At 36.4% G+C, this 19,104-nt stretch overlaps 1 protein-coding gene across 1 annotated transcript in view; it reads left to right on the forward strand.

Moving 5' to 3' along the window:
* Positions 1-19,104, forward strand: part of DMD (dystrophin) — a 1,667,815-nt gene that overhangs the window by 859,026 nt on the left and 789,685 nt on the right. The window contains exon 43 of the mRNA XM_040633145.1: positions 50-225. Coding sequence (XP_040489079.1) covers positions 50-225 — 176 coding nt within the window. The remainder of the gene's footprint in view (positions 1-49; positions 226-19,104) is intronic.

The raw sequence follows: 19,104 nt of genomic DNA on the forward strand, positions 1-19,104 counted from the left end.
AAAAGGACGTAGGGCTTCATTTTTGTTTTGCCTTTTTGGTATCTTATAGGAACTCCAGGATGGCATCGGACAGCGGCAAACTGTTGTCAGTGTATTGAATGCGACTGGGGAAGAAATAATCCAACAGTCCTCAAAAACAGATGCCAACATTCTACAAGAAAAACTGGGAAGCCTGAATCTGCGGTGGCAGGAGGTCTGCAAACAGCTGGCAGAAAGAAAAAAGAGGTAGGATGACAGATAAAAATAGGAATCCTACAATTTTAGCAGAGCTATTTAAGCTGTCCTCTAAGAAAACCTCTGTGAAAGATTGGAACCAGGGTGAAAGACACTAAGGGGAAGGAACCCCTAAACTGTTACTCAGTAGCAATAATGAATTTGTTTTCTGTTTCTCATGTACTGAAACATGTAGCTGCTGTTAGTGAAATAGACCAGCACTGTACTATTTTAAACTTTCAAGTTTGTTTTAAAAACCAAGCGATTGTTCAAATATGAATATCTTCAGGATATTCCGGTGTTAACAAGCTGAGGCTCATTTAGTTGAAAGAAGATGACAAAAGGAAATTATAAATGACTATTTTGTGTGAAAGATTGCTATTTGGCTGGATTTTTGAACAGCTATAAATGTGACTCTGATGCTGAAAACCAAGATGGTCATATTTTCTTTTTAGTTCCACTACATTTGTCAGTACATGATTGAAGAGGGACTTGGGCTGACAATGGTCAAATCTAAAGGGGGAAAATTTTTTTAAAAAAATACAGGGGAAAACAAAACCTCAGAAAGGTTATTGTTGAATTCAGTCATCTTTTAACTTTCCCTTGGAAGGTCCTGAAAGCCCAGAATGCCAAATGTATGCTGCCACACTTGGAAGGCATAGATATTTTTATAAATGGGATTTTGTACTATGCTTCCAGTTGTTGATGCTAATGTTGCCTGTTTCATAAGGGAGGACTTGGCCTTTATTTACCAAATGAGACTATTGTTTTGAACAATGAAAACTCCCTTCTATTGCCAAGCTCTTGCTTCCTACCTATCATCTACATAATAGGTGGATTTTAATATTCAGAAAGCTAGGACAACTCATTGATGAATGTCTTTGGTGAGGATGTATTAGAAAGGTTTCAGAATTAGGTCCATTGTCTTTGCCCACCTCCTCTTGGCGCCTTTGCTCCTGTTGCATTATTCAAAAAGTAGATAGAATTCATATTCCTCTACAAAAGTGATGTTTTAGTTGACCTACACACACACACACACACACACACACACACACACATGCACACACACAAACACACACCCCTTGATAAAGTTTAAAAATAATAGCATCATCTAAAAATATTTTTAGTTTGAATCTTGGCTTAGAAAATAATTGTGATTTTTATATAGATAAGAGGAAATAAAGATCTAAACTTTGTGGTGAAACTGCTTCCTTGGGAAAATCATATACTTTTTTCCCCACTTTGAAATCTCTCTATTAAACATACAACTCCATCATTACTTAAATAACTGATATGTTTATACTACGAGCAGGTTTAAACCTGTATAATATCATTTCTGAACTAAAGTCAATCCAGTCTAAAATAAGATGTGAAGAAATGGGCAGATTAAGGAAGATTGCATAGCATGCTCTAAAAATTAATAACGAATTCATAAAGTAGGTTAAATGGGTTAGAAGATTATTTTTCTTTATTATATATAAAGCATTGTTTCTCATTTTTAAATACCCTGCTCATATACTGTTTAAATACAACATGTCAATATTTTCTCTAATAACAAGTATTTAAAAATTCAGGTGAAAAAGTGATCTGTTACTGACTTCTGAATGATATCAGAACTTAGAAAGATAGGGCATTATGCCTGTTTCACCAAACAAGCTCTAAAATTTTGGCTCCTTCGAAGTTTACAAGAAAGTAGTGTATGCTGACACTGTGGTGAAATATTACGCAAATTGTAGGTTAATTACAGCTAGCGATTTGGCTGTAATTGATTAGAAATATTTCTCCCATTTAAACGTTTTGACCTACATTAAATATTGCACTTCTGTGCTTTAAAAAGTCAAGATCGGCTTCCTTGAGGGTTTTTTTTTTTTTTTTAACTCAGCTTTTAAAGTTGTCTACTTCACGCTACATTTTAAAAATAAATGTTAGCATATTTAAATTTCCACTGAGATCAGTTTTGTGGCATACTTCCTCAGAATTTTTGTATCATTTAAATTTTATGAAATGTAAAAAAGTAATAAAATAGAAGTGCCTTTTCTACCAATACACTAACAGCTCTTTCTAAGCATCCAGTAGCAAATAAAGTAAAAGTAAAAATATATATATAAAGAATATGTTAACCTAACAATTGTGGGACAGCTGTAATCATGAAACTATTATTAATCAATGCCATGCTTTCACTGCAACCCAAGGAGAAGTCAGCAGGAAATAGAAGTTATTTATTGCACAGGTGAAAAACAAGATGACTATTCAAGTTGACATCAGTATTCTCAGTTTTCAATGGGCTTTAAATGCAGCTGTTGGAAATATCTCATGTTTCCTAGTCCATGTACACATATAAAAGAAAGTACAGAATTTAAGCAAAAAAAAAAGTGTGCAAAACTGTTTGGAGACTTTTAGCTTGAAAATGCAAGATATCAGAAATATGAGCAGAAAATTCCCAGAACAAATTTAAATAGCAGTGGACATCCATTAAGGTTAGTTTATGTTGGAAGTAAATGAAGTATAAAATGCAGTCAATTAGGTATACAATTGAAGATAGAAAATTCACTGTTGCCTCAATTATGTAGCAGAGGAACTGGATAACATCTATAGGTTTAAACATGACAGTATAATGAGTTTAATGATGGCTTAGCCACCAACGTGGTCTTTGTAAATGAAGAAGATGCAAATGAAAATTTATCAGCCATAAAGGAAGTCATAGGCTAAAACAAAGCAAGCCTACGTTGAGGATTCTTAAGCCCAGGTCCATTGGTAGGATTCAAGGGGTGCCATGAGCTTGAATTGGAAAAAAATACCTCTCCATTTTTGCTAACCTCTAATGGAAATTGAGTATTTTCCATTTTGAATAAAGGCAACAAACCAGAGTAATACTAGCAGTACGTGTGAAATCACAGGTATTTTTATATTTCAGTAGAGTTGTTACAGATATCTCAAAGTATTTTCATGGTTATCACTCATCAAAACTGCATCGGTTATCAGATCTTCCATAAGATGTTATCAAGGTGTTAATAATAAACAACAACATGTATTGCTATCTCCCAAAAATATTTTCTAGTAGTTTTATAACTGTATTTCAGTACAACTGACTTTCTTCTGTGTTCTGGGTATTTTATGTTCTGGACTTCAAAACGTGATTCTGAGAAGAGTCCCAGGCTTCACCAGATTGCCAGAGGGCTCCATGGCATAGGAAAAAAAGGATCTGAACTATTTCTAGCCAGCTGTTTATTTGCTCAGACCTCATTATCACGTACTATGGTCTCAGTCCTTTTAATGATGTCACTATTCTTATACACTCCTTTTTTTCTGGAGTATTCCAGGAGATGTACCAGTGAAGGGAATGTGGGTAGGCAGGCCTTTGAGCAGTGGATAGCTGACAACAAAGGGAGGCCATGTTACTTAGAATAATATCAGTTAATCAAAGATTGACTGGAAGAGGGCAGCAAGGTGATGGGAAGTAGAATCCTTACATTGAGGAATCTTTGAATCATAATCCATATCAGTAAAAAATGATCTCAAGAATTGATCTCTCCTTTTCCCTTTAGACAAATATGGTATTGTTTCCACCATTGTAGAGATAAAGCAATTATTTTACTAATATAGAGAGAGGAATAAGTGTTTTAATTTCAGTGTTACCTGATTGAATATACTGCTTGAAATTTTTCTTTTCCCAACATTTTAAATAAAAAATTACAAGCATATAGAAAAGTTGAAAAACGTAGCATAAGGAATACCCACATACCCTCTTATCGTTCTCCTAAATCCCTAGATTCAACAGGTAACGTTTTGCCATTTTTTTCCCTCCCTCTCCCTACCTCCCCCATATGTCCCTTTATTTAATATAGGGAATAACACACACACACACACACACACACACACACACACACATTTTTTGTCATTTTAACATTCACAAGTAAGTTACAAACACCCCTATGCTGTACCCCTAAATACTTAGAATAGGGGCATGTCGTATATAGCCATGCTTGTTTATCATGCTCAAGAAAATTAAACATAATACCATATTATTATTTATTATCCTGCCCATATCCAAATTGACCAAATGACTCAAAAATGTCTTTTATATCATTCTTTGAGTTTTTCACACCACTGTCCCATCATGTTTTATGTATTGCATTTGGTTTTGTAGGAGACGAAAGAAAAAAACCTTTCTGCTCTACCCTCTTAGCTTTAATATCTGGAGACTGCGAGTTAAATTGACAAAAGACACATTAATAGAAAAGGCATACAAAATTTTTTATGTCAATTTTTTAATGTGGCACAGACGGCTTCATAGGAAAGAAGTGAAAATGCCAAAGAAGCTGTACCTAAGAGCTTAAATACCATTTTGACAAAGAGCGATTAAATTGTAGAGAAGTGACAAGACAAAGAAAAGGGGTTTGGACTTCCAGGGGTGATAGATTGCAGGAAGGCAAATACATAGGGAAACTAATGGGAGATAAGGGTGTTTTAGTAATAAGCAGATTCAAGTCCGTGCTGCTATCTCTAAGTGATTAAAAAGTCCTCTCTTCTTCTTGGTCCAGAGAAGGGGAGAAGGAATACCTTTACGAGGGGAAGTGTATGCCCTGCCTTAAGGCAGAAATACACTGGGCTGAGAGCTTTTCCTGTGTCTGCTATTTCTCAGTTGCCTTCTACTCAAAATAATTCTTATGGCCAAGTGGCATATTATGATCCTCTTCATTTCTTAGGTTTCTTCAGTCTTATTTATTTATTTATTTATAAAGATTTTATTCATTTATTTTAGAGAAAGATAGAGCAGGAACAGGGAGAGGCGCAGAGGAAGAGAGAGAGAGAACCTGAGATCATGACCTGAGCTGAAACCAAGAGTCAGCTGGTCCTTAACCGACTGAGCCACCTAGGCGCCCGTCTTCAGTCTCTTTTAGTGGAAAATAGCTCTCCCACTTTCATTTTCTTTTTGCTGATACTGACATTTGGAAGAGTCTGGTACAATATCCTCAAAAAAAAAAAATCTCATCTTTCTAGATTTATCTAATGTTTCCCTTCATTATGTCATTTAGCTTGTTCTGTATTCTCTGTATTTTTTTGTAAGCTGGATGTTGAGACTTGAAAAGATTCAAGTCAAATGTTTTTGGCAAGAATACTTCATAAAAGATGGTGTGTACTTCGGATCACATCAGGAGGTCATAAAATGAGGTGGTCCCACTGTAAATGCTGCTAAGTCTGATCACTTGGTTTAGGTGGTGGCCATCAGATCTTGAGTTAAGTATCATGTTTTTTTGAAATCAATAAGTCATCTAACAGCTTTAATATCCTTTGATGATCTTTCCTGAGCTCACTACATTAGGGTTGCAAAGTGGTGATTTTTTTTTTCTTTCTGAATTCTGGTATGATCCTACAAGCGGATTTCCTCTATCTAAAAAGAAAAGTTCTCACTTTTCTTCTTGATATCAGTATGGATCTATGGATTCTTACTTAGTATGTTACAATAAATAATAGTTATTCTTCTTGTTGATATTCTCACTTTTATTAAATTTGACTGGTGGGAGCTTGTTCAAGCTTCTGGCTTAAATGCCCCATGCTCACTGTGTACTTTTCCCTGCCCCATGTTTGGAATCAACCATTTCTCCAAGGGCCTCTGGTTTCTTTTAGTGGGAAAATGTGTATGGAACCCAAAATGTGGGCAGTAACCCTTTCTGAAAGGAAGACTGGCATCTTTCTGGCAAGCAGTCCTAGGGGAAAATGTTTTTACGTTCCTTTTGTAAGGACACAAAAATCTCTTTCAGTTACACAGCAAAGTTCAAAGTAAGGCTAGGTCTGTTAAAAAGCACTGGTTGTGCAAGACTCATGTAAAATCTGTAATTTCTTACTCATTTCAATGCTTCTACTTCTGATGTTTTGAACCAAAGTTTACCTGTATATAATCTATACTAGTTTGCCAAGCAAATTAATGGTGTAAATAAGCTAATGGGAAGCATTCCTAAATGTACTTAAGGGAAGAAATTGTTTTTTAAAGACCTTAGTTCATTGTTTGCATGCAAATGGATGCTGTTAATTAGAAATGAGCCTTATCTAATTCATTAAAGTAGGCCTAGTAGGACCTCTTCTTGAAAAATCTCCATTAGCAATTCATATACTCTATGCACTCTTTGTGAGACAACTGTTTTCTCTTAAGTCTTCTTTAATTTTGTCTCCTGAAGAATTCAGGCTCCCCTAACCAAAATAGCCTTCTGTATAGCACCCTATTTCCTACAAAATAAAAACCAAAAATTGTAATATGACTTAGAAATCTCTTTACAATGCTTATAATCTTTTCAATGCCCAGCATACCCGTTAAACCAGAGCTGAAAGCCGCCTCACACATTCCCACTCTGCCTTCAGGATCTTGTCAGCCCTGACTTCAGTCTACTTGCTCTGTACTTGAACTTCTCTGGTTTCTCGCCACCAATTTTGGCCGTGGCTCTCTGTGCAGCCAGCCCCAAGTTCGCAGACTGAGTGCCCACAGATAGAGTTCAGCTTGGAAAGTATGCAATGTTTTTACATAGGCACTGTTTTTGAAATAATTGCCAATGTTTAAATATCAAGAGGCTTCATATTTTCTGAACAAAACAAAAAAAAACAAGGACTCCTGTCCCCTTTTGAAAACTCAGATCCGAGGGGCACCTGGGTGGCTCAGTCCATTAAGCGTCTGCCTTCAGCTCAGGTCACGATCCCAGGGTCCTGGAATGGAGCCCCACATCGGGCTCCCTGCTCAGCGGGGTACCTGCTTCTCCTTCTTCCTCTTACTGCCGCTCACCCTGCTTGTGTGTTTAAGTCTTTTTTTGAAAAGGTTAAAAAAGAAGGAAAAAGAAAACTCAGATCTGGTTACTAGGCCCTCACCCCCACAGTTCAGCTGCGTCTGAGTGAGGGATGTTTCAGACTTGCTCCTCAAAGTGTGGTCTCTGGACTAGAGCCCAGACACTACCTGGGAGTGGCTGAGAAATGCAGGATCTAGTAAATCATAGTCAGCATTTTAACAAGGCTCCCAAGTGGTTGATACGCACATGAAAGTTTGTGAAGCGCTGGCTTGGGCAAGCAAGCTTACTCTTCAGTTTGCCACACCTGTCCCACTTGAGTCGCTTACATTAACTGCTTTCCCATAGACATTTTCTTTATAATACTTCATACAGATGCTCGTATAATGGCGGTGGTCGTGGTGACAGCACTTATTATTGCCAGGTGCGGTTCCCAGTGCTTTACACAGCTCACAGAATCTCCATTAACAGCTCTATTCTTATATTCATCTTCACAGAGGGGCAGTTGGGGCACAGATTGCTCAAGTTCTTTGCCCAAGATCGCATAACTAGCAAGTATTTGAACCAGGATGTAAACGCTGACGGTCTGACTCTAGTATCCTTCCTCTAGATCCAATTTTTCATTGCTTATCTTAGCTTCGACCTTTAGTATTCTCTAGGATATACTTCCGGTTTCTGCCCATCAGCCTCTCACTTAGCAAACCCATTCCCTTAGTTGGCCGTGCTTTGTAGCGAGAGGATAGGACATAGAATCTGTTCTGACCTAGCTTTCCAAACATGCTGTCCATCATACTCATTATTTCAGCTTGCGTCCCAAGCATAAAAAGACCTGAAGTTTTCTGTCCTTCAGCTTTTGCCAAAATCATTTGCTTTTTGAGATTGAGTTGCCTTTCTCATAATTTTCTCTGAAAATCTTACCTAAGTGCTCTTTCTTCAGCAAGTACTGCTTCCTGTTCTCAAACAGAGGCAGTTTGTTCTCTTAAGTTCTTCTTGTTCCTTTTTATAATACATTGTATTTTATGTATCTGTTATGTATCATACCCACATGTGTTTCATCTTCCTTGGCAAGACTGAAAGCTTCATGAGGGCCCGGCAATAGCTTATTCTCAGCTCTAGAGCCCCACAATACTTGGCAGAAAACGTAGTACATTGTTGATAACCAAAAAAAAAAAAAAAAATCTGTTTCAATTCTAAGATTTTATTATTCATATTCAAATTATACTAGGATTATAAATCTCTACACTTGACATCGCTACATGGATTAAAAATAGATGTACAGGGCCAGAGGCATTTTTCAATGTTTTTTATAATATTAACACATTTTCATGGATCCTCTTTAGTTCTGGAAATTGGACTAGATCAATTCTAATCTTAAAGAAGTTGGGTTAATATTCATGTTTTAGGTATTCTCCTGAATGTAATACTCTTGAGAGACAAATGATTTTAACTTCCATAGCTATTTATATCAAAAAGAAGCTCTTTGATTCAAATACTTCGTACATTTGTTTACCTCAGTTTTACTCTATCACAACTAATGAATTCTAGGTAAAATAAGAAGAAATTAGCCTTGGGGCACCTGGGTGGCACAGCGGTTGGGCGTCTGCCTTCGGCTCAGGGCGTGATCCTGGCGTTATGGGATCGAGCCCCACATCAGGCTCTTCTGCTATGAGCCTGCTTCTTCCTCTCCCACTCCCCCTGCTTGTGCTCCCTCTCTCGCTGGCTGTCTCTATCTCTGTCGAATAAATAAAATCTTAAAAAAAAAAGAAGAAGAAATTAGCCTTGAGATGGGTATTTTATTTTCATCCAATCTATAAGCACAAGATGTTTTCCTTTGTAATCCATATCATCAAAGAGCTATTTTTAGACTGATCAAAGAGGATCATACAGTTATTATCCACAGGTGTCTATGGAAAATCTGGTCTCTTCCCATCTGTTATCTGATGACTCTTGAAAAGCTTTCAAGGACATTCATAATTCTTCATCAAAAGACTATGGAAAAATTAGCTTCATAGTTAATCTTTTTATGTCATATTTTATTCTTTGCACTTGGCAAATTCTAGTGAAACTGACTAGCCGGAGCCAAACATGCTGTCACATTGGCTGGTACGGACAGTATCACTCTATAGATACACATGTGGCTGCACTTTATTCACGGCCTTCTATGAACTCTTGTGGGCCTGGGGACATAGGAGTTAGAATTGGTCATGGAGGATGATCTCTGGAATGGGCTTTGAAGGATGTCAGGAGTCAAATGAAGAATGAATGGATGGACATGCCAGAGGGAAAAAAGTGACATGAGTAAAATCAGTGCAACAAGAAGAAGTGGGCTACGTAGAAGGACTACATGCAGTTTAGAACAGAGAAGCTCTCTTAAATCTTGATTTAAATGTAATTATCCTGAGTTCATCATTCTATATGTAAAACCAGCTGCCCAATTTCTATTCCAAACTGAATGCTGGATATTAGTAACCTGTATATGTTTTTGAAAGCTTTTCGAGTAGCCTTATTGTAACCATGTACCCTGCCTCCCACCACTTGAGAGTAGCATTTCCAAGAGCCAACTATGTGTTGTTCCCAACCTGTTTAATACAAGGTATTCTTGTTTTTATATTTTTATTTAATTAAATATTATACAAACTAATAAAATGGGAATGCAAAGAGAAGGAATTATGGTTTCAATGAAAACTAAGTTGAATGCTCTGAAAAACTTGATAATCAGGGAAAAGTCAATTAGATATAGATGAGGAAACTGTTTAAGATTGGGAGTAGAGGGTAGAAATCACAAAAATCAGAAAGAATTTTACATTTAGATCTTTCTAATCTCTCTAAAACTTACTCTACTTTGAAGAAACCAAAACTGAAATTCATAGATGAAATGTGGGAGTGGTTTATGTAAGAAAGAGTTTTAATAAGAGGATTTCTCTTGTTATGTCGAAAGTACAAAGTATTTTGTGATACAAGCAGTCAGGATGGAGCAGGTCAGGGAAGATTCTGTATCTCAGACCTTTTCCTGGGGTGGGACAGAAGGGCCTTGGAAGGTTTCAAATTGTTCAAATTTGGAAGCACATCGGCCCCTTTGCTAGTTGAGCTCAGGGTGAAATGAAGAGGTTGAGGCTGGCAGTAGGGTGACTCAAGTAGTTCTGTAGTATTTCAGATTAAGGATGAGAAATGTCTGAGGAGAATAAAACTCATAAAGACGTGACAGATTTAAGATACTCAGTAGATGAAAATAAAATGACTTGGTAATTGGTTAGGTGAGGGGGAGTATGAAGGGAGGGCTCTAGGGTGACCCCTTATCCACATTTCTGGCTTGGGCAACTGGCTGAATTGAATGCATTAGCTCGGATAGGAAATACAAGGGAGATAGCCCAGATGGAAAGAGGGGCGCACATCAGACATACAGACTTCACCTTGAGATATGACCGGTTTGAGGAGCCTGTGGATCATCTAAAACAAGGTGGTCAGAGAACATGTATTTGGAAGTGTACTTCCGAACATGAGGAGGAAGACGGTGGCAGATGAGTACTTGCAGTAACTAATGAAACCGAGGTAATACATGTGATCTCCCTGAGGCACAGACAATTCCCCCCCCCTTAACTATCCTGAGTCAAAAGGGTTGGTAAACAAAATACCGGGGATATATCAGGAGACTAATCTGATTACAACATACAAGAAACTAAGCTCCAAGTTCTCATCGTACTAATTACAGATCAGAAATGTCCCCATGTCCCTATATATGTATGGGACCCTGGTGAAGGGATGTCTACAAGCATATTTAAAGCATGGATACAGTGTTCAGTGAAATGCAAATGGTCAGTACCTAGAGAGACAGTAGGTGGAGAGACTGGACTATGAGAAATAAGCACAGAGCAAAGCCTGCCCCGGGAAGACTCCTTGCTTGAGATCCTGTAAATTCCTTCTCCCTTTAAGGTTAACGATGTCTAAAATTGGTCTATTGTCCATCTGTACAGCAGCTGCACCTAGAAGCCACCAGTGTCTTAAAACAGGTCAAAGGGAGTTTTGCATGCTTTTCATTTTCCTTGTTGCTGAGGAAACTTGTATTGCCTACTGTCAGAGCCTATCCTGTGAGACATAGGTCTTACTACAAGCAATCATTTCCAAAGTACTTTTTGTTAGAATTGCAAACCTTCATACTGCTAAAACTGAACACAGTATCCACAGATCACTTTGATTCTTTTCTTGGATTTAATATCATTAAAGCATGCCTTCTATATGTGTGTGACTCTATCCTCGTGTTTTCTTGAACAAGGCTCTTCTATTTTACTAATTCTCAATTATCACAGTTTGGCCATTAATACAAATCTAAAGTGATCACAATAAGCTTTTTCTCACATTGCCTAATATAAGTTGAAATATTTTTCTCTACTATGATATGTTTTTAAAAGCCCTTTCTAAAATGGAAAACACCATACATGTGTGAGCTGCTAATCTAAGAATTTTTCATTTACTGTTATAGCGGTGGATGTATAACTATCTCCTTCTTGTTTTTAGAAGAAGGCCTTATCTCTTCTTTCACAGGAACCTGGCCCTCATTAATTATTCTTCCTCCCCCGAATGCACACAAGCATATCCTTGCCCTATTCCTCCTGGCTTCCTGCCCCTTAACCAAGTAAACATTTGTAGCTCCCAGATTAAAAAATAAATTACAAATACTCCTTTCATAATGTTTTCCACTGTACTTGACAGAATTCTTAGCTGTGAATAACAGAATCCAGTTCTGTTTAATATAAGCAAAAATCAACTTTATGAGAGGGGTAAAGACCTCCCAATGCCAAAGAGAAGTCTAGAACACCAACTCCAAAATGGACAGAAAGCAAAGCAGAGGCTCAGTTTCAGGAACTATATAGTCCAAGTCATACCCTGGGTCTGCATGCTCTCAGAGACCACCTCACCCCTGCAGACAGGGGTGAAGAATACCACTGCTATTGGAAAGAGTTGGAAATGGTACCTTGGAGTTCTTTGTCACTCATTCCAGATTCGAAAACTGAACTTCCTCCATTTGATTCCAGAATGACCTTGGAATTCCCCCCCACATATATAGGGTATTCAGATTCTGGGCAGCCCAAGATGAGAAAGATCTCTTACTCCCCTTTCCTAGTTATTATTCCCATTTGAATTCTTCTCTTTATAGTCACTAATACTTAAATTCGTATCTTCTGTTTTATCTGTTTTGTTTTGTTTTTGATCTTCATCCCCACTACTGCTCTGATAATATCTTTGCCAAGACCATCAGTGATCTATAGTTAATCCACTGGACATGTCTTAGTCCTACTTTAGGCCACTTGGCATTAACTGACCACTTTCCAACTTAGCACTTTGTCCTACCTTGCCTACCATGTCATTAATTTCATCTGATTTTATTCCTACCTTTCTGTATAATTCCTTTTTTAATTGCCCTCCTCCTTTCATCTGCCCCTTAAATCCTGATGTTTCTAAGTGATACTTCCTCAACCCTATCCTCTCAATCTATATACTTTCCCTGGTTGTTATCCATAGCCACAGACGTTAGCTCTACCTATCAGTTAGAAGTCAAATCCAGAGGTACACAAAAATGTACTGCTTGAAATAATATAGAAATGTATCCATCTATCATGTATAAAAGTAATCTGCAACGAGGTAGGCTGGCATCATTACTCTGTGATGCCAAAGACCAAGGCTCCTTCTATCTCAAAATCTGCCATCCCTTGATAAGGCCCTAATGATCCAAGATACAGTTAGCTGTCCAGCTATCACATATGCTTTTCAGGTTGCAGGATTGGGAAGCAGAGAGAATGGGAATGCCTTTACCCTTTTAGGAGACTGCACAGAAAATCCACACAACACTCTTCCTTCCATCTCTGTCGGAACTGATTCTCATGACCGCAGTCTCTGAGCTAGACAGCTAAACATCGGGCTCCTATTACAGAGAAGAAGGGAAGAATGAATTATAGAGTATGCAGATAAGTACTCTGTGCCACAATCACTTATTTTATTTTGGATCCTAAATTTAATATTCAGCTCAATGTATGGCCCTGGAATAGGCATACATATCTAGCCCCTAATGGCGCATTTCCTCTTCCTTGTCCGAAAGCCACCTCAAAAATCATTCCATTCAACACTGAATATATTCTGTTCTTTCACAAAAATCTGTGAGTGGTATCACTATCTATGTGTTTGCCCAAGCTAGAAACTTGGAAGTTATAAGAGTTAATATTAATGACACTAAGGGGCGCCTGGATGCCCCAGTCGGTTAAGCGTCCAACTCTTGATTTCAGCTCAGGTCATGATCTCATGGGATCCAGCCCGTGTCGGGATCTTAGGACAGAGTCTACTTGTCCCTCTCCCTCTGCTCCTCCCTGCTGCTTGCAAGCTTTCTCTCTCTCTCTCTCTCTCTCTCTAATAAAAAATAAAATCTGTAAAAAAAAATGTTAACGGTGCTAAGTTTTGTGCACTTATGCTACAAAATAGTCTAAGGGTTTTACAAATATTTCCCCCTTAATCTTCACAACAACACAGTTTTAGGTGCATTCATCCTCTCACCTGACTATGACATGGTAAACAACGGATAGATAGTAGTATTTGTCCATTGTACAAATTATCTAATTGCAGCTCAAAAAAGATTAAGATTTTTGACCAAGGCTGATCAAAGGTATAGAAAGATTAAGAACTAAATGAATATCAGTGATTCTGACCCCAAGCCTGTGCCTTTTCCATTATGATCATTTTTACCTAAGTGAACAAAATAGCTGACAAGGACAGCAGGGACAAGACAAATTAACGAGTGTTCCCCACTACCTTTATTACCTCTCCCTCAACCAATTAATGAGACTAAAGCCTGTATCTTCTCAAATTTGTGCTTCCTCTGGTATCTAGGGATAATACTATCTCTGATGTATTCATGAATTTTTAATGATGTAGAATTTGGGTAATAAGTAAAGAAAGAAAGCTAGAAAAGCCTGAGTGAAGAGGAAGTAGATAAAGAGACAAAGTTGACCTGCAAAATAAAGGGGACAAGAGAATCCTTGAATGTGTGTTTTGTTTGTGGAGTTTCAGAACTTGAAAGATTCTGAAGCAGTTGATAGATACAAAAGAAATGGAAACTCTGGAATGTTCTGTAACTGTGACTGTGTTGGCGCCTATTAGGGATCAAGAATTGTGAATTAAGATTAGAATTATTGTTCAGCGATCTTTTGTTGCTAGAGGTGGTTTTTGTGGATATAACTCAGTGAAGAATATCAGTCGTATTTTAATTAGGATTTCATGTGAGCACCATACTCTACCTTTATGAATTAACAGACAATTTTTTAAATGATCAGCGTCTACCCAAGACAAAAATAGCTTGTTTTCTGATACGTTTGTTATTTTCTTGCCAATTAACCTTTCCACTGCACAGTGAAAACTAAGTAATTGGAGTTGAGGTTGGCCAATTAAATAAACCTGCTAACTAAATTCTGGGCAATAATCCCCTATGCTCCTACTTGTGTTTATTTCCTTTGGAAGTAAATAGCATGGTACTTTTGTGCTTATATTTTTACTTTGCTTTTTTGTTTGTCTGGCAAGATACTTAAACTATGTGAGCCTCATTTTTTCATTAGAAAAATAAGGAAAATAATGCATGTCTTTTAAGGTTGCTGTAATGGTTAGCAATCATGTAAATAAATTGGGTAGTCCTATGGCTGAGTAGGGCCTAGAAATTAGTCTCTGGGAAAAGGACTTCTGGGATAGTGAAGTGTGTAGCTTAACATATCTACTCCCCAAAAAACAACAATAAAACTGGACAAAGTATTTCGTGATTCTGGAAATCAAAGGCTTACACATATCGGAAAGTGATTATTTACGGAAAACTATTGAACTTTGAATAAGAACAGTGGAAATCTACGGTGTTTTGTCTGGGACTGTTCCCACTGCCCACTCCCAGCTTGGTCAGCATAGTTGTTAAATCGAGGTAGTATAACACGTGAAAACCAGCAGCTTCAGTCCCAGAGGGGCTGATTTTATGTGGATCCAAACATTTAAAACCCCGTGCCCAGAAGCACAGTAATGGTAGAGACTTAGGTAGCAAATGAATGAGCCAACTAGCAACTCTGTTGTCCTAAAGTTGCTGTCTTGGTTAGGGCAAACAACTGACAACTAGCCAAACATTTGATTTTTCAGGGATAGATGAAAAATGAGACTGTCATACGGGGCTAGACAATCTCCATATATCTGCTGTAGGATGACTTAACTGAACTTTGAATACATTGCCTAACACACATGTAGATTCATTGACAAAAATTGGAAATTTCCTGACTCCAGGTGTTTGAGGTCAACTGCTGGCATCATTGCCTAATGACAGCTAAGCTCTTCTGATCTCTAGGAGAAGGCATATTTTTTTTTCTAAAACAGAGAAAGGATATTAGCAGTAACCCACTCTGGGGAGACATTCCACAGATATTGTCCAGGTAAGTTATTAAAACTTCAGTAACAACAACCCTGATGGTGTGTGGAGGAATCAGAATCTGGAGCTCCTTCATTATATTAAAACATTGCCTTTTCTAGAAAAATAATGATACATCCAAAGAAACAGGGAATTATAAACCATACTCGGGGGGGGAGAAGTAGGCAATAGAAGTTGCCTCTGAGTTGGACTAGATGTTAGACTGAGCAGATAGAGACTGCAAAGCTCCTATTAAAAAGACTCTTAGGAACTTAAAGAAAACCATGTTTAAATAAGTAAAATATGACAACAAGGACATAGAGAATATAAAAAAAAAATTCCACATTATAAAAAAGAACAAGTGAAAATTCTGGAATTGAAAAGTATCATAACTGAAATTTAAAAATTACTAAAAATGGCTCAAAAGCAAATTCAAGATGAGAGAATTAAAAAAATCTATAAACTTGAAGACAAATAGAAATTGTCCAATCTGCCATACAAAAAGGAAAAGGAGTGAAAAAAAATACCAGAAACAGAACTGCAGGAAAACATTGAGTCTATCAATGTAGGTTCCAGAAAGAAAAGAATGAAATAGAAGCAGAAAAATTATTTGAAGAAATAATGGTCACACTCTTCAGAAATACAGTGAAGCTGAACAAACCCCAAACAAAATAAACTCAAAGGGATCAATGCTCAAAAACATCAAACTACTAAAATACAACCACAAATGTAGAAATCTTAAAAACAGTGGGAAAAAAAAAGACTCATTCTATACAAGGAAATATAATATGATTAGCAGATAACTACTTATAAACAATGAAGGCCAGAGGCAGTAGAATGATGTTTTCAAAGTGCTGGAGGAAAACAAAAAAACTATCAACCAAGAATTTCCGATAAAGGAAAGCTGTTCTATAGAAAGTGCATAAAGACGTTCTCAAAAAAACAGAACATTTCTTTCTAGCTGTCCTGACTTTCAAGAAAAAAAAAATTAAGGGAACTCCTTCAGGCTGAAAGCAATGATATTATTCACTAACTCAAATGTACATGAACAAATGAAAAGCAGCAGAATCAGTAAATATGCACATAAATATAAAAGACTGTGCAAATATAGATGTATGGTCTTATCTTTAAGGCACGTTTTTGCATAAAACAATTATATCACTGTATTTTTGTGTTATTACACATAGATGCAATGAATATGATAAATAGCACAAAGGAGGGAAAATGGAGTCTATCAGTAAAGTTTCTATATTTTACTAGAATTGGTTTTTTTCTAGCTTTATTAAGGTATGCTTGACAAATTATACATATTTAAGATGTACAATGTGATATTTTGTTATAAGTATACCTTGAGTAATCATTAGTAAAATCAAGCTCATTAACATATCTGTCACCTCCCGTAGGTACCATTTGTGTACACGTGTTGAAAACATTTAAGATCTACCCTCTTAAAAAATTTCAAGTATGCATTACATTATTATTAACTGGTTACCATGCTGTGCATTAGATCCCCTAAACGTATTCATCACAAATGAAAGTTTATACCCTATTACCAACATCTCCCCATTTCCCTCACCACCCAGCGCTTGGTAACCATCATTCTACTCTCTTGTTTCTCTGAGTTTGACTTTTTTTTTATTAGATTCCACATATGCATGAAACTGTACAATATTTGTCTTTCTGTGTCTGGCTTATTTACCTTAAAACAGTGTCCTCTAAGTACATCTCATGATCACAAATGGCAGGATTTCTCTAAGGCTGGATAATATTCCATTGTATATGTACGTATACCATATTGTCTTTGCTCATCCATTGATGGACACTTAAGCTGCTTCTGTACTTTAGTTATTGTGAATAATGCTGTAATGAACATGAGAGTGCAGATATTCCTTTGATATAGTGATTTCATTTCCTTTGGATGTATACCCAGAAGTGGAATCACTGAGTAATATGGTAGTTCTATTTTTCACCTTCTGAAGAACCTCCATAGTGTTTTCTACAGTAGATGTACCAATTTACATTCCCACCAACAGCATACAACACTTCACTTTTCTTTGTATGCCTGTAAATATTTGTAATCTTTTTTTATGATAGCCAATCTAATGGGAGTGAGTTAAATTAGTTGATCTAAAGTATACTATGATAAATAAAGTTGCATATATAAACTTAAGAACAACCCCTAAGAAAATAACATTATAGTTTAAAAGGAAAACAGAAGAATTAAATTTGTATAGCAAAAATAACTATTTGACAAAAGAATGTGGTTAACACTATGAGACATATAAAAAAAGACATGAGACATAAAACAAGAGCAAAATGGCAGATTTAAATAGAACTACATCAATAGTCACATTAAATGTGAATGTATTGAGCATTCCAATTAAGATATTTCAGGCTGGATTTTTTAAAAGATCCAAGTATATTCTGTCAAAAAAACTGCTTCAGAGGCAAAGACACTTATACTTTGAAAGTAAAAAAAAAAAAAAAATGGAGAAAGATATACCATACAGATAGCATCCATAAGAAAAATAAAATGGTGATACTAATGCCAGATGAAATAGACTTTAAGGTAAAACATGTTACTAGTGACAAAAAAGGGCATTTATGATTACAAAAGAGTCAGTTCATTACAAGACATAATTAAGAGTAAAACCCACATTTTATGATACAGAAATTAACAGAACTCAAATGGGAATAATAAACATAGTAAACAATTCAATGATAATTATTAGAGATTTAATACCCCACTCTCAATATTTGGTCAACCAGTTGGACAGAAAATCAGCAATGATATACAAGACCAACACTATTTGATCCAACTGACATTTATAGACTATTCCACCAAATAACAATACATTTTCTTTTTTTTTGGCATTTTTTAATTGAGGTATAATTAACCTACAGTGGTATATTAGTTTCAGGTGTACAATATAATGACTCAGCAATTCTATATATTACCCAGTGCCCATCACAATAAGTGTACTCTTAGTCCCCATCATGTATTTCAGTCATCCACCCTACCCACCTGTCCTCTGGCAACCACCAGTTTTTCTTACATTTATGAGTCTAGTTGTTTTAGAATACATATTCTTTTAAAGTGCCCATGGTATCTTCTAAAAGATAGATCATATGCTAGGTCATAAAACAAATCTCAATTAATTTAGAAGGATTGAATTCATAAAAATCATGTTCTCTTAACATATCAGAATTATGTTAGAATGTAACAACAGAAGGAAATCTGGGAAATACCAGAATATTTGGAAATTAAAAAACACCTAAATAATCCATGGGTCAAAAGAGACATCACAAGGGGAATTAGAAAACGTTTTGAACGGAGTGAAAATAAAATCACATGTCAAAATTTATGGGATGCAGTTAAAGCAGTGTTCACAGGGAAATTTAAAACTTCACTTATGTTAGAAAAGGTTAAAAATTCTCAAATCAATAACTCAAGTTTTCACCTTAAGAAACTAGAAAAAGAACAGCACAAGGAAATAATGAAGACTAGAGCAGAAATCAATAAAATAAAAAGCAGAATAGAGAAAAATCAATGAAACCAAACATTAATGTTTGAAAAGATTTTGAAAATGGCAAAACTTTAGCTAGACTGACCAAGAAAAAAAGAAAGAAGACTAAATTTACCAAAATCATAAAGGAAGGAGAGGAGAGGGGACATCACTACTTACCCTACAGAAATTAGGACTA

The sequence above is a fragment of the Ursus maritimus genome (assembly GCF_017311325.1).
Source record: "Ursus maritimus isolate PB19 chromosome X unlocalized genomic scaffold, ASM1731132v1 scaffold_X1, whole genome shotgun sequence".
Classification (NCBI taxonomy): Eukaryota; Metazoa; Chordata; class Mammalia; order Carnivora; family Ursidae; genus Ursus; species Ursus maritimus.